The 16,306-nt window shown below is 38.4% G+C and overlaps 1 protein-coding gene across 3 annotated transcripts in view; it reads right to left on the reverse strand.

The window, feature by feature from the left end:
- Positions 1–6: 6 nt before the first annotated feature.
- LOC129817572 (gap junction Cx32.7 protein-like) overlaps positions 7–16,306 on the reverse strand; it is a 29,102-nt gene continuing 12,802 nt past the window's right edge. The window contains exons 1-3 of one of the 3 annotated variants that reach the window (XM_055872964.1): positions 6,037–16,301; positions 1,646–5,467; positions 7–1,532 (exon numbers count right to left, since the gene is read on the reverse strand). In XM_055872964.1, coding sequence (XP_055728939.1) covers positions 1,494–1,532; positions 1,646–3,010 — 1,404 coding nt within the window. In that variant the 5' untranslated portion in view covers positions 3,011–5,467; positions 6,037–16,301 and the 3' untranslated portion in view covers positions 7–1,493. The other 2 variants (XM_055872962.1, XM_055872963.1) reach the window with 2 other exon arrangements.

Here is a 16,306-nt window from a genome sequence, read left to right on the forward strand (position 1 = left end):
CATTATTTGGTCATTTTTTATATCTGCAAATCCAAAGACATTTTGTTTCCTTCATCATATATATAAAACTGTAAAACAGTATGTCATTCAATTTTATACAATCATACTCTTACTGTACACTGAGTGCACAAAACATTAAGAAAACCTTCCTAATATTGAGTTGGCTGGATGTCCTTGGGGTGGTGGACCATTCTTGATACACACGGGAAACTGTTGAGCGTGAAAAACCCAGCAACGATATCAAGAAAGATGACAAGTGTTGAAGATAATGTATTTTTGAGAAAAAACATCCATATAATGGTTCATTAATAAATTCACATTTTGTTGATTTTGAAAAATGTTTGCACAGCATATTCAACTAGTAATCTCTCTTCCTGCTGAACCAGTTGTCACAAATCAGTGATTAAGCATGGAGATATCTAGGGCACATAGTAATGTCATATTTTCTCCATGATCTTTTTTCCAATCATTAAAGCACATTATTCATTTGATTCAACATTTTACTGATAGTCATTGTCAATAAATTGAATAATACAATGATTAATTAATGACAATTAAAAGCAGCAACTTGTTAAAAATAAGACACCTATCTCCAACTTTATCATCATTCTGTACAGTAAACGATATCAAAGTGCTTTCAAAAATGTTGTATAGTGGAGGTTATCATATCCCACAGTGTTTTAAGTGTATTAGCGATCACAAGCCATGAGTCTTTTAAAAATGTAAGAATTTCCTTAGAAGGCCAATGTCTCATCATATGAACATGCTCACTTTAAGCCAAATGTCATTTTAATGTGCAAAATGTCATTAAAAGTAGCTTTCACTCATAAATTCCACAAAAATTATATTAAATATGATACCGCAAAGATAGCATGTGACAAATATTTTTTCTTAAATTAGAACTACCCATGCCAACATAATTGTACTAAAGCATTTACTTCTCGTCCACAATAAAGAGAAATAGTAATGGCGTCTTTTTGTAGGAACTAACTCCGACATGGCTCGTTGGCCAAAGCCTTTTGGAAAATGTATGTGTTTTTTTTGTTGAGGCATTTTGGATAAATGCCTGAAAATAAGGTCTGTATTAAACACAAGCTTAGTAGGTCTAAAACATTTTGTTCTATGAGATCATCTTCAACAGCTGTAACTTTTTGTGAATTTCGAAGCATTTATGTAATCAAAACAAGCACATAAAGGGTTCATAATTCAAAAAGGTCATGTTAACTGACTGATATTATCTCATAGAACAAAAACGTAGAAGAGCTACGAAGACCTTATTTTCGGTGTTCATCCTAAAGCCCCATTCTTTCCCTATTCATTTCCCCCATAGGAATGGCTGAACGAAACAGTGGTAACTAATTTTCCAGTTTTTAGGATTACAAACTTGCGAGCTCTATACATATGTTATTATGAATACAATTAGGCAATTAGAAGGAAGTGTCGCTTTGCGATCAGGGTCCCCACCCAGATCCTTCTGGTCCCTCAGCCAGTTCTCACTTTTTCATGATTGAAGACAGTTCCAGAATCATGCTCTGAAAGAGTGAAAACATGCAGTTATTTCATCTGAATCTTTAGAAATACATGATGAGAATCATACAATACATCCTCAATTTTGAAAAGCATGTTGCGTAATGGCTGTAGTTACCATTGACATTCTTCGCCCACTGGCTGGAGGCGGGGTCATAGGTGGGCTCTCTCCTTGGGCGATACGCTTGGCCTCTGTGTCCGCCCCACTCCCGGAGTTAGGGCTATCAGGAGGACTGGCCAGGTTGGTCTGAGAGAGTCCCCGGGACATGAAACTAGCCTTCCTCGCCGTGGGATAGTGGTCACTGTCAGGTGAATCACTCATGTCACTGTAGTCCTGCAGAGCGCTGACCCGGCTCTGTTTGCGCAGCTGGTTCTGCAGGGCTGCTGGTATCTCCATATGGCTGGCCATGAGTGAAGGCGGTGGCTGTGCTCCGTCGTGCCTAGTTTGGCCTGAGCCTTTAGGCCCGTTGGAGTCATCACTGCTGCATGAGTGGTCCCTCTGGTCCAGGGTGTAGCAGCGCTCCACGGCCCCCAGCTGTCTAGGGTACTGCTCTGAACCGTTGGTGCCACCACCATCGTTGTGAGGAGCTACTGAAGGCATGTACAAAGGGACAGCATCCATTGTGCAAGCTGTCTGAGTGAACTGCATCATCTTTTGGGGAGATGAGTTTGTAAGGACACACACCTGCTGGACCATGGAGTTTTTCTTGGACCTGTATACTATGCTGTCATCATCTGCACCTTTATTTCCATACAGACTTTGTTTGACTTTCTTCACTCCCAGGTGGAATATCTCGAGGAGATTCAAGAACAAAGAAACCCCAGCGATGACGAGCATGAAGATCATGAAAATGTTCTTCTCAGTTGGTCTGGACACAAAGCAATCCACACTGTTTGGGCAAGGCAATCTCTCACATTTGTACAAAGGATCCAGCCCAATGCCATAGAGTACATATTGTCCCACTATGAAGCCAACCTCCACCACCGACCTCGTCAAGATATGGAAAACATATGTGCGAAGCAAGGAGCCCCTGAGTGGAGCTTTCCTTACTCTCTTCTGTTCCTCCAGCTTCCTCAGCTCCCTCTCTATCATCCTCTGTCTGTCTTCATGAATGGGCTCAGCGCCCTCTAGCTCTGCTTTCAGGAAAGCTTTTTTTTTGTGTCTCTCTTTTTCAAGGGCTCTTAAACGGTACAGTGCATGTCCCATGTACACCAGAGAGGGAGAGGACACGAAAATGATTTGTAACACCCAGTATCGGATAAGAGAAATGGGGAATGCATCGTCGTAGCACACATTCTTACACCCAGGCTGGTCCGTGTTGCACACAAACTCACTCTGCTCATCGTCCCAAACATCCTCTGCTGCCACGCCAAGTACGAGCATCCGGAATATGAAAAGGATGGTTAGCCAGATTTTTCCCACAATGGTTGAATGAATATGTACCTCTTCTAAGATACTCCCCAACAAGTTCCAATCCCCCATCTTCTGTTTCACATATCCTTATGCTGTAAAAAAAATTACTAAATAACGATTTAACTTCCACTGGGCCATAGTATAACATAAATATCTTACAGTATAAGCAATTATTTCATAAAGGTTTACTGTGTATATTTTTCATGATTGCAAAACAATTGCTTTTTACTAAATTGATTGATCCAATAAGGCAAAATAAAATAAAACATCAAAGGATTTAAGAGTTAGAATTAACTTACATTTCAACTAGGTTGTGTGTTCCACTTGCTTCAGAAAGAACGGATTATTTGGTAGAATTAAACGTTTGTTTCCACCGATTGAAGAGATAGGCAACCCATCTCTGAGCATAGCTACAGTGAGTGTCTCTCCAATCTGTTGCAAGCAGGACTCATAAAATGCGAGGATCGATCCACCAAGCGACTGGACAATGGCCTGGGGCTAGTTTTACCACACAATTGTTGACAGCAGGACACCACACAGACACAGTAGGACATGTTACCAATACTGCCAACCATCTCATGGCCAAGCTCTGGACATCAATACATGTCAAATGCATGCTATTTAAACTTTTCAAATATTTGTACTATAGGTTGTGATTATGTTTGGATATGATATAAATCTGCATGTGTAGTACAACTAATTGTATTCAACTGACCAAGTCAAAGGGACCAATCAATTGGGCCAGACAGAATGATCAATGAGTCATGTCCCAAGTTAACTATTTCAGGTATTGGACTAGTCTCGCCAAGCCTGCTGACCAAGTTCTGTTAATGTAATGAATTCCATGCTTAACAGATGACACAATTTGAACAAATTCACATTGTTGCCATTGATATTTAGGAGGCCATTTAGATTCCTGAAAATTAGTTAACCATTTAATAATTTTCAGTTATTTGAAACAGGAAAATAAATCCTTAGGGAATGTATGAAACACTTCATTTTACATTGCATGGTACTGTGTGGTTGCAATAGCCACCATTAACAATACACCCAAATGGGATTCTAACCTCATGATCCCATTCCATTACCCTGATTTATCATTAAATAGAATGTGTCCTTACAATCACTCTGAAATAAAGTTGAATGAAGTTCGAGGTTATAGCAGTGGTGAGCTAAGGCAAGTAAACCCTTAGGCAGTGACTTCAATTCCCATAATAGTTTCTGGATATGTATATTAGAGCATGTACTACTTTGAAACATTGCCCCCCAGAAGGATTCATTATTAATGACCTCTCCCATGACAGCTAGAACTGTGAGAATAGGTGTGTTGAACTATGACCATTAAGCGTTTCGTTTTAGCCGGAAGATATGCTGCTCTTTTCTATAAAACCTCAGCAGCAGTTGAGAATGTGCCTAAAATATGCTGTATTCATTTGGGTGGTAAGTTAAAGTGAAGTTATTGAATTTATGTGAAATTGAACATTTTCATGAATCAAAACCATGTTAAATAAATAAACTTTATTTCAAAAACAAAATATGTACAATATAGGCTACACAACGTATATTTCTTAACCATGTTGTCACTTATTCACAACCATCCAAAACCAAAATCAACCAACCAAAAATCTAAGCAGTCAAGAAATGTGTACTTGGTAAAATTCTTAATTTCTATAAACGTAAGACCTTGAATCATACCTAAAATGGAACATCTGTGGCTTATTTTTTCATTTAACTGACCATCTTGAAGTCAATGCCATATATAATACAGTAAAATGCACTTTCTGCCACGTGACAGAGTAAAGGTCACTTCAATTGTAGTTCCAATCTTTATTTCCAAACACTCCCAGATTATGTTGAAGTAGAAAAGCATACATAACTTTAGTACAAATTTTGTACAAGCAGCACAATGCTCGATAAAAGCATTAGGTTATTCACCATTCTGTTATTTACAGCTAAAATTGGTTAATTACTTGATTAAATATATGATTGCAGAAGTGTTTAACTCCTCATATGGTATAACCTTGCTAGGGCATATTAAGAGTTGTGAAGTTGAGATGGGATATTGCTCAGGATCAATATGGTAGATTAGATTCAACACAAAAATGGAAGAAAAATAAATCCAGTGCATTGAAATCTGCTAAATCAACAGACGTATCAAAACAGTTTATACAAGTTGTATTCATTTTGGCTGTGGGGCGATAATACATTGTATATTTAAGCCTGTGTGGATTTTACCGCATGGATATTCAGATCCTTATTGACCACAGCACAAAAACACATTTCAGTTGGAGTTCTAGTTGACTGTGTTCATTAGTTCCAAGTCCATTAATTACAGGCATCACATTCAGATTGGCTTCCACTCATTCATCAAAAATGGGCCATTCAAGTCTTGACCTTGAAAAGTCTGAGAGTATAAGGAGCCTAGTAAGTGAAATCTTCATCGAAAAAAAAAAAAATCAGAAGTCAGTTTGCCATCTTCTCCTTCTTCTTAAAAAGCTTCATCAGTTGGGAAAATCGCTTTGCAATCTAAAGATTAAAAATAAACAGAACTGACATCAATGCGCAGCATTAACTACTAGTACCTTATATCAAATACATAAAATGCCATTATCAAAAAGAAACTCCAGTGGCATAATGGCCACGGCCTCCGGTGCACATGTACTGCTGCAGCATGTGTTCGAATCCAGCCCACTGCTATTTCAGCACACTCTTCTCTATCAAATAAACATGCAAAGAGACTTTCAAAATATATTTTTTTAAATAAACTTCAAACACTGTAAAGACAAAAAATGCTCTATGAATATAAAGAATTGGGTTACAATTCAAAAGGGTTCATATAAAAGCTTTTGTAATTACATTAACAGTTATTTAATATTTATAAATGCATTATAAACCATTAATAAATGGGTTATAACAAATTGGTCAAAATAGTGCCATAGCCTATCCGTGTTTGCCAAGTAGTGAGACAATTTACCTAGAGGTATTAACCATTTATAAATGCACTTACAAACGCAGAAAAATATTGAACCCTTATGCATCATCATGCAACCTTATTCTCAAATGGATGCACAGTTAAACAATAGTTATTTTCTCACTTTTTGGTGTGATACATTGTTGTTCTGTCCCAGGAACAGAAATGTTTGGTTTTCACACCAATGGTCAACTCCCATGATGTGTCTTGCCCCACATTTGAAACCATGATGATGCATTGGTACACTTATCTATTCCAGGAATGAAGGCCTCGTCTGAACATCTCAAGCCATATTATTGGTTCGCTGGTTTCGGAGAACTGCCCGATTTTGTGAGATCTGCCCGTCTGTGAAGCACACTTGAAATAAAGACAATCTGGAACATGCCCAGAATGTGTTGATACTGACGTTACAGTGCGTCGTGAAGAATCAGGATAGATGTGGCTATGAGACGTGTGCCCAGACGGAAAAGATTGCGCGAAATAAAACTGTTCACAAGATAAAAATGACGACACAGAGGATAAATTCTCTATGCAATTTGTTTCACTTTTGGATACAGAAGTTCAGCTGCTCAGCTAGCAAAGTAGCTAGCTATCGTGCTAGCTAACTAGGAAATGTTAGCTAGTTAGCATTAGGTAAAACTTTATGCAAGACGATTTAGCACAAGATATTTGGCATAATATAGTTAGCTAGCTAAGTAAGTCACGCTTGCTGGAAAGTTAGCTTCGCTATAGCAGGCAAACTAGCTGCTACCTAGCTAACATCAACAGGGCAGAATTTCCCTGGAATTAGTTTAGCTAGCGTTATTGGATTAACACGGTAGTTAGCGAGTTGTCTCTAGCTAGGTAGATGGTAAATTAGCTAGCTTGCATCCTTTGTCAGCACACGTGACTCTGAATTTTTTGGGAGATTTGGGCGACCCAGGCTGGTCCGTGTTACAAACTCACTCTGCTCATTGTCCCAAACATCCTCTGCTGCCACACCAAGTACGCGCATTCGGAATATGAAAAGGATGGTTAGCCAAAAATACTCCCGAAAAGTTCCAATCCACCATTGAAAGCAGGTCTAAGAGGCAGTAGAGCTGTTTTATGTGAGGTCATTTTATGCTTCCTGTTCTTAAAATTTCATTTTCGCGTCTTTTACTTTCGGTTTTGTACACCAACTTCAAAACAGCTGAAAATATATTTCACAGCGGTTTAGATGGTACAATGATTCTCTACACTATACATACACTGCATGTTTTGTCACAAACTGATATTAGGCAAACTATTAAAATTTGAGCAACTAGGAAATGGCGTTGTGATTTCTGCATATTGCACTTAAGACTAATTTACTATTAGCTAGTGTATTAGCAAAATTTTTGATAACCCCTTTAATCTGGTAGTTAGATATTAGTGTTAGCAAGTAATATTAAACACTAGCTAGCTATTATTATAATAAAAAAAATATATATATACAAATCAGGGGGTAGATCAGCTTTAAAATTACAGATAGATTGTGGCTTCCATCAATATAATAGTGTGCATCATTTCCAATCCCCCATATATGTTTTTGGTAAACATTATTATTACATATTTTTTTAATAGATGTTCCTTTATTATTTTCCCCTAACGCTACCACCCCACCCTTAACTGGAGTAAACTAATGGAAAACACATAGGCTTCTACTTCCAGCTTATATATACATTTCACAAACACAGTTTATTTTACAATAGTTATATTTTGTTTGTTTTTAGTCCCATCCTTCAGCTCCACTGAACCCCTTCCATCGATCAATGAACACCATCCAGTTTTAATTTCTAGTTTCCATATATTTTTTAATTGTGCTGTTTCACAAAAGTTCTGAACCTTTCTATTCTCATAGATTCTACATACTAAAGTATTATTAAATTAATTGACTATGACTTTTTAAAATCACCCAGCAGTGCTATTTGCAGAGTTAATTCCAGGTAGAAGTTGCAATTCTTCAGCGGTTCCTGAAACCACAACCAAAAACAAGATGGCGCCGACAGAGATGATCGCTTCCGAGTCCCTAGGAAACTATGCAGTATTTTGTTATGTATTATTTCTTACATTGTTACCCCAGGAAATCTTAAGTCTTATTACATACAGCCGGGAAGAACTATTGGATATAAGAGCGACGTCAACTTACCAACATTACGAGGAATACGACTTTCTCGAAGCGGATCCTGTGTTTGCACCACCACCCAGGATAATGGATCTAATCCCAGAAGCCGACCCAAAACAATGGCAACGCAGAAGGGGCAGTCTCCTGGTCAGGCTCCGTAGACGTGCACGTCGCTCACCGCTGCCGAGTATACTACTCGCCAATCTCCAGTCTCTTGACAACAAGGTAGATGAAATTCGAGCAAGGGTTGCCTTCCAGAGAGACAGAGATTGTAACATTCTCTGTTTCACAGAAACATGGCTCTCTCAGGATATGTTGTCGAAATTGGTTCAGCCACCGGGCTTCTCCATGCATCGTGCCAACAGAGATAAACTCCTCTCTGGGAGGAGGAAGGGCAGGAGTGTATGCTTCATGATTAATGGCCCATGGTGTAATCATAAAAACATACAGGAACTCAAGTCCTTCTACTCACCCGACCTAGAATTCCTTACATATTACCTCCCAAAGAGAATGCTCATCAGTTATCGTCACAGCTGTGTACATTCCCCCTCAGACACCAAGACGGCCTTTCCTGGAACTTCACTGGACTCTATGTAAACTGGAAACCATATATCCTGAGGCTGCATTTATTGTAGCTGTGGATTTTAACAAAGCAAATTTGAGAACAAGGATACCTAAATTCTATAAGCATATTGATTGCACTACGCGCGGGTGTAATACACTCGATCACTGATACTTTAACTTCCTCAATGCATACAAAGCCCTCCCCCTCCCACCCTCCGGCAAATCCGACCACGACGCTATCTTGCTCCTATAGGCAGAAACTCAAACAGGATGTACCAGTGACTAGAACCATTCAACGCTGGTCTGACCAATCGGAATCCACGCTTCAAGATTGTTTTGACCACGCGGACTGGGATATGTTCCGGTCAGCCTCAGATAACAACATCGATCTATCCGCTGACTCATTGAGTGAGTTTACAAAGAAGTGCATTTGAGATGTTGTACCCACTGACTATTAAAACCTATCCTAACCAGAAACTGTGGATTGATGACGGCATTCGCGCAAAACTGAAAGCGCAAACCACCGCATTTAACCTTGGAAAGAGGTCTGGGAATATGGATGAATATTAACAGTGTAGTTATTCCCTCCGCAAGGCAATCAAACAAGAGAAATGCCAGTACAGGGACAAAGTGGAGTCGGAATTCAACGGCTCAGACACGAGACGAATGTGGCATAGTCTACAGGAAATCACAGACTAAATCAAAAACAGCCACGTCACGGACAACGACGTCACGCTTCCAGACAAACTAAACACCTTCTTTGCCCGCATTGAGGATAATACAGCGCCCCCATCACGCCTCAAACTCAATCTTCAAGTTTGCAAACGACCCAACAGTAGTGGGCATGATTACCAACAACGACGAGACAGCCTACAGGGAGGATGGGAGGACACTCGGAGTGTGGTGTCAGGAAAACAACCTCACTCAACATCAACAAAACAAAGGAAATGATCGAGGACTTCAGGAAACAGAAGAGGGAGCACCCCCCTATCCACATCGAAGGGACAGCAGTGGAGAAGGTGGAAAGCTTTAAATTCCTTGGCGTACACATCACAGACAAAACTGAAATGGTCCACCCACACAGACAGTGTGGTGAAGATGGCGCAACAGCGTCTCTTCAACCTCAGGGGGCTGAAGAAATTGGGCTTGTCACCCAAAACCCTGACAAACTTTTACAGATGCACAATCGAGAGTATACTGTCGGGCTGTATTACAGCCTGGTACCGCAACTGCACCGCCATCAACCGCAAGGCTCTCCAGAAGGTGGTACGGTCTGCACAACACATCACCGGGGGCAAACTACCTGCCCTCCATGACACCTACAGCACTCAATGTCACAGGAAGGCCAACAAGATCATCAAGATCAGACGGCGAGGTTAGTACAGGTGCATCAAAGCTGGGACCTTAGAGACTGAAAAACAGCTTCTCTCTCAAGGCCATCAGACTACTAAACAGCAATCACTAAATCAGAGAGGCTGCTGTCTACATTGAGACCCAATCACCGGCCACTATAATAAATAGATCACTAGTCACTTTAAACAATGCCACTTAAATGTTTACATATCTTCCATTATTCATATCATATGTACAGTTGAAGTCGGAAGTTTACATACACCTTAGCCACATTTAAACTCAGTTTTTCACAATTCCTGACATTTAATACAAGTAAAAATTCCCTGTCTTAGGTCAGTTAGGATCACCACTTTATTTTAAGAATGTGAAATGTCAGAATAATAGTGGAGAGAATTATTTATTTCAGCTTTTATTTCTTTTATCACACTCTCAGTGGGTCGGAAGTTTACATACACTCAATTAGTATTTGGTAGCATTGCCTTTAAATTATTTAACTAGGGTCAAACGTTTTGGGTAGCCTTCCACAAGCTTCCCACAATAAGTTGGGTGAATGTTGGGCCATTCCTCCTGACAGAGCTGGTGTAAGGTTTGTAGGCCACCTTGCTCACAAACACCTTTTTCAGTTCTGCCCACAAATGTTCCATAGGATTGAGGTCAGGGCTTTGTGATGGCCACTCCAATTCCTTGACTTTGCTGTCCTTAAGCAATTTTGCCACAACTTTGGAAGTATGCTTGGGGTCATTGTCCATTTGGAAGACCCATTTGCGACCAAGCTTTAACTTCCTGACTGATGTCTTGAGATGTTGCTTCAATATATCCACATAATTCCCGTTCCTCATGATGCCATCTATTTTGTGAAGTGCACCAGTCCCTTCTGCAGCAAAGCACCCCCACAACATGATGCTGCCATCCCCGTGCTTCACGGTTGGGATGGTGTTCTTCGGCTTGCAAGCCTCCCCCTTTTTCCTTCAAACATAACGATGGTCATAATGGCCAAACAGTTCTATTTTTGTTTCATCAGACCAAAGGACATTTCTCCAAAAAGTACAATCTTTGTCCCCATGTGCAGTTGCAAACCGTAGTCGTAGTTATGGCGGTTTTGGAGCAGTGGCTTCTTCCTTGCTGAGCTGCCTTTCAGGTTATGTTGATATAGGACTTGTTTTACTGTGGATAATAGATACTTTTGTACCTGTTTCCTCCAGCATCTTCACTAGGTCCTTTGCTGTTGTTCTGGGATTGATTTGCACTTTTCGCACCAGAGTACGTTCATCTCTAGGAAACAGAACGCGTCTCCTTCCTGGGCGGTATGACGGCTGCGTGGTCCCATGGTGTTTATACTTGTGTACTATTGTTTGTAGAGATGAACGTGGTACCTTCAGGCATTTGGAAATTGTCCCCAAGGATGAACCAGACTTGGAGGTGGAGATCTACAATTATTTTTCTGAGGTCTTGAGTGATTGCTTTTGATTTTTCCATGATGTCAAGCAAAGTGGCACTGAGTTTGAAGGTAGGCCTTGAAATACATCCACAGGTACACCTCCAATTGACTCAAATTATGTCAATTAGCCTATGAGAAGCTACTAGAACCATGACATCATTTTTGGAATTTTACAAGCCGTTTTAAAGGCACATTTAACTTAGTGTATGGAAACTTCTGACCCACTGGAATTTTGATACAGTGAATTATAAGTGAAATAATCTGTCTTTATACAATTGTTTGAAAAATTACTTGTGTCGTGCACAAAGTAGATGTCCTAACCGACTTGACCAAACTATAGTTTGTTAACGTGAAATTTAGTAGTTAAAAAACGAGTTCATGACTCCAACCTAAGTTTATGTAAACTTCTGATTTCAACTGTATTTTATACCATCTATTACACCTTGCCTATGCCGCTCGACCATCACTCATCCATATATTTATATGTACATATTCTCATTCACCCCTTTAGATGTGTGTATAAGGTAGTTGTTGGGAAATTGTTAGATTACTTGTTAGATATTACTGCACTGTCGGAACTAGAAGCACAAGCATTTCGCTTCACTCGCATTAACATCTGCTAACCATGTGTATGTGACCAATAAAATTTGATTTGAAGCTACATATGGACAGTACCAAAACAAAATGATTTAATGAGTGTCTCTTTGCAACAAAATCTGCAGAGCTGGGATGGTTGTATCCCCCATATAACATTATATTGGTTGTAAGAATTTTGTATAATAATTTAAATAGAAAAACAAAGTTCTGAATCCAGTGTCGTTTTGTGTATTAGTTCATCGAATCAGTACATCGAAAATCTCTTCCCAAATACTTTGCAATCTATATGGCACAGCTGTCAATTTCTTGGTCCTTTCATGAAACTGGTATACTTTATATTCATCACAATTTTCTTTAACCAATTGTGGTCGTTAATGTAGGGCCGACAGACAAGTTCCTTACGTTCTCCCCCTTCCACCTACTTCTTCCATTTTTGCAGTAATTAAACAGACATAAAAATAGCAATATTCTGGAGATGTCATTTTCAAATAACCGAAGTGCGAGGTTGTAATCTGAATAAAGGGAAAAAGGCCATTCTTGAACATGTGGTGAGGCATTCTTACTAATCTGCTAGAGAACCAGTTTGGATTTAAGTATAACATTTGAAGCCTTTAGTGAGAGGTCTAATGCTTTAATATTTAATCATTTCTGCCCTCCGAGTCCGTATTCATTACATAACTAGGTCTGTTTAAATTTTGTCTGGCTTGCCTTTCCAAATAAAATTGAATATTTTTTGCTCAGATAGTAAAAAACAACAAATTGCTAGGTGTAGGCAAGGCCATAAGCAAATAGGTAAACACAAATAGACAGGTATTTTCATTTCCACAGTAGCAAGATCATATCTATTTTTGCTAACTTTAAATTAAAAGGTATGGGAGTGAGATCATTGAATACTGAGTACGCCCACATATTTTCATACTATGTTATACATTTTTTTTACCACCTGTTTCAGGAAGTTACATATATATGACCTTCCACCCCCACCTGGGATATGGAAGCCTGATGAAACGTGAATAAATATCATCTGGAAGCAGGAGCAACAGTGTGCGGCATTTTGCTTTCTATTTTCCATGAGTTTGCCTACAACTCCAGCACCTGTGGAAAGTACCTGGATGTGCCCATGTTCTTCAGCTTTTGTACACTTCACCGTCAGACCATTTTATTGGTAAACTACCCGGTAATGTAAAAGTTGTATTCTTTCGTAATCCAATATGTAATATAGTACATTTATAATCCAGAGAGGTTAGAAAAAGTATCTAGATCCTCTATGAGGCTGTGGAGAGATCCAACTTGTGGATTTAAACGAAAACATGAATCATCAGGGTACAATGACACCTTTGTTTTTAGACCCTTGATATTCTTGTTGGATCTGACTTTAATAGCTAACATTTCGATGGCCATAATAAATAGATATGGCGATAGTGGACAACCTTTATTTAATCCTATTGACAGTTTAATACTTTCTGAGAAGTAGACATTATTTACTATTTTACACCTAGGGTTACCATCCATCCATCCATACACAACCGTTCAAAAGTTTGGGGTCTTTGTTTTTGAAAGAAAAGCAAATTATTTTTCCCATTAAAATAACATAAAATTGATCAAAAAAACAGTGTAGACATTGTTAATGTTGTAAATGACTATTGTAGCTGGAAACGGCAGATTGTTTATGGAATATTTACATAGGCCCATTATCAGCAACCATCACTCCTGTGTTCCAATGGCACGTTGTGTTAGCTAGTCCAAGTTTATAATTATAAAAGGCTAATTGATCATTAGAAATCCCTTTTGCAATTATATTAGCACAGCTGAAAACTGTTGTTCTGATTAAAGAAGCAATAACAAAAACTGTCCTTCTTTAGACTTGTTGAGCATCTGGAGCATCAGCATGTGTGAGTTCGATTACAGGCTCAAAATGGCCAGAAACAAAGACATTTCTTCTGAAACTCATCAATCTATTCTTGTTCTGAGAAATGAAGGCCATTCCATGCGAGAAATTGCCAAGAAACTGAAGATCTCGTACAACGCTGTGTACTACTCCCTTCACACACACACACACACATACCTTTAACCCATTGTAGAAGAGACTCTCCAAAATGTAAATATTCCAGGCATTTATATATAAATGCCAACCGTACTTTTTCAAAAGCCTTTTCAAAGTCAGCTTTGAATTCCAGGCCTGGTCTCCCATATTTTTCATTGTGTTCTATTTTTTCCAGTACTTGTCTTATATTATCTCCAATGTATCGTCCATGTAAAAAAAAACTGTCTGATTAGGATGAAAAATATTCGACAATAGCTTTTTAGTTCTATGTGCTATACATTTTGTTAGAATTTGTGTGTAAGAGGCCTCCAATTTGTTTAATGGACTGGATCTTTATATTTACCACTTGGGTCCTGATTCAGTAATAATGAAATAAGAACCTGTTGAGTATCTGATAATCTACTATTTTTATAGGAATGGTTAAAACATTCTAATAACGGTCATCTGAGTCCATCAAAAAAGGTATGGTATAACTCAACTGGTATGTCATCCAGCCCTGGAGTTTTCCCAGACTTAAAGGCTTTAATTGCATCAAGAAGTTCCTCCTCTGTAATTTGGCCTTCACATGAGTATTTCTGTACAGCTGTTAATTTTACATTATTAATAGGGGAAAAAATCCTTACAATTAACTTCGGTTAGTGGAGATGGAGGAGACAAATGAAAATATATGGTTAAGCTACTTTTCTTCCTCTTTCAAAATATTGTTTGGTGAATCATGGGTGACTCCGTAATTTGTAGCAAGTTTCAGTACATTTCTATGTAGATAATCACAAAATTATTTGGGGCATTTTCCCCCATATGCCATACAGTTCTCTTTATTTGTATAATATATTACACATGATCTTCTTGAATAAGTTCCTCAATTTCTTTTGGTTTTCTTCTATGGTACAGATTTTATTGCCATCTGTACTGTTAGTCCCTCTAGTTCCTTTGTTAATATGAATTATTTTGACCTAAATTGCTTTTGTTTTAAAGCTGAGTATTGAATTGCATGGCCTCTATTATTATTTTCAGCTAGCAGTGGATAACATAACTAGCTAAGCCTAAATGGTATAAATCATGATAATGATAGAGTTGTGTAGCTAGAGTACTAAAATGTCAAAATTCCTCCTCTCCAACACAAATGAACAGATGAAGACACAGAAGGGGACCATGAGACCCTAGGTTGTATTTTAAATAGTTAACTGTTATCAATTTCTATTCTGACTTGTAGTGTTAAAAAGGGGAGAAAAAAAGATATCACCTTTTAATCCGAATTAGCTAGGCTACTCACTATACCAACGATAGGCTACCACCGTCTTGAGTCACTGCAATAATAATTGTTTTCCTCATGTCTCCTTCCATTAAATTACATTTTGTTCTTACTATACTGAACAAGAATATAACATGCAACAATTTCAAAGATTTTGCTGAGTTACAGTTCATATAAGGAAATCAGTCAACTTAAATAAATGTATTAGGCCTTAATCATTTATAGGTGATTTGAGAGTTCACTCAGAACTTAGCCATACTTACAGGCAGTATTGGGTACTCATCACTACATACACGAGAAGATTCAACACTTTGTTAAACATGTTCAGTCAATGAATGGTGGGTATGAAGGCCAAAACACTCAACATTGTGAGGATACCTCCTCCAATGTTCCACAAACCAAAGGTATTACGGTTACCATTTCACACCAGAGCGTTCAACATACTTGGACTATCACAGAGAAGTGGTAAGTGTGTTGATATCATCTGTTAAATGGCAATATGTTAGAAATTATGATTGAATAATGTCCTGGATGTAAATTTGACATGGGCATCTGGGTTTCAAAGGTGGGTCAAGACAATTCATGAAAACCAACCTCTTCTGTTCCTGAGACAGAGCACCAATGCATCACACTCAAAAGTGAGGAAATAACTATTGTTCAACTATGCAACTATTGAAAATAACGTTGCATGATGATGCATAAGGTTTAATCTTATAAGTATTTGTAAGCGCATTTATAAATGGTTAATAGCTGGAGGTAAATATTTGTTCACTAATTGGCAAACACTGACCAGTTAGTTATTGCACTATTTTGACCAATGTGATACTGTTTATTAACTGCTTATAATGCATTTACAAATTATTCAATAATTGTTAATAGCGTGATTATAACCCCTTTACAAAAGGGTTCCATTTGTAAAGGGTTACCCAGAATTGACATCAATGCTCAGCATTAACTACTAGTATACTATATCAAAAACATAGAATGCCATTACTATCTAAAGTAAATTAGTAAAGACATA

Source organism: Salvelinus fontinalis, chromosome 20 (genome assembly GCF_029448725.1).
Source record: "Salvelinus fontinalis isolate EN_2023a chromosome 20, ASM2944872v1, whole genome shotgun sequence".
NCBI classification, from domain to species: domain Eukaryota; kingdom Metazoa; phylum Chordata; class Actinopteri; order Salmoniformes; family Salmonidae; genus Salvelinus; species Salvelinus fontinalis.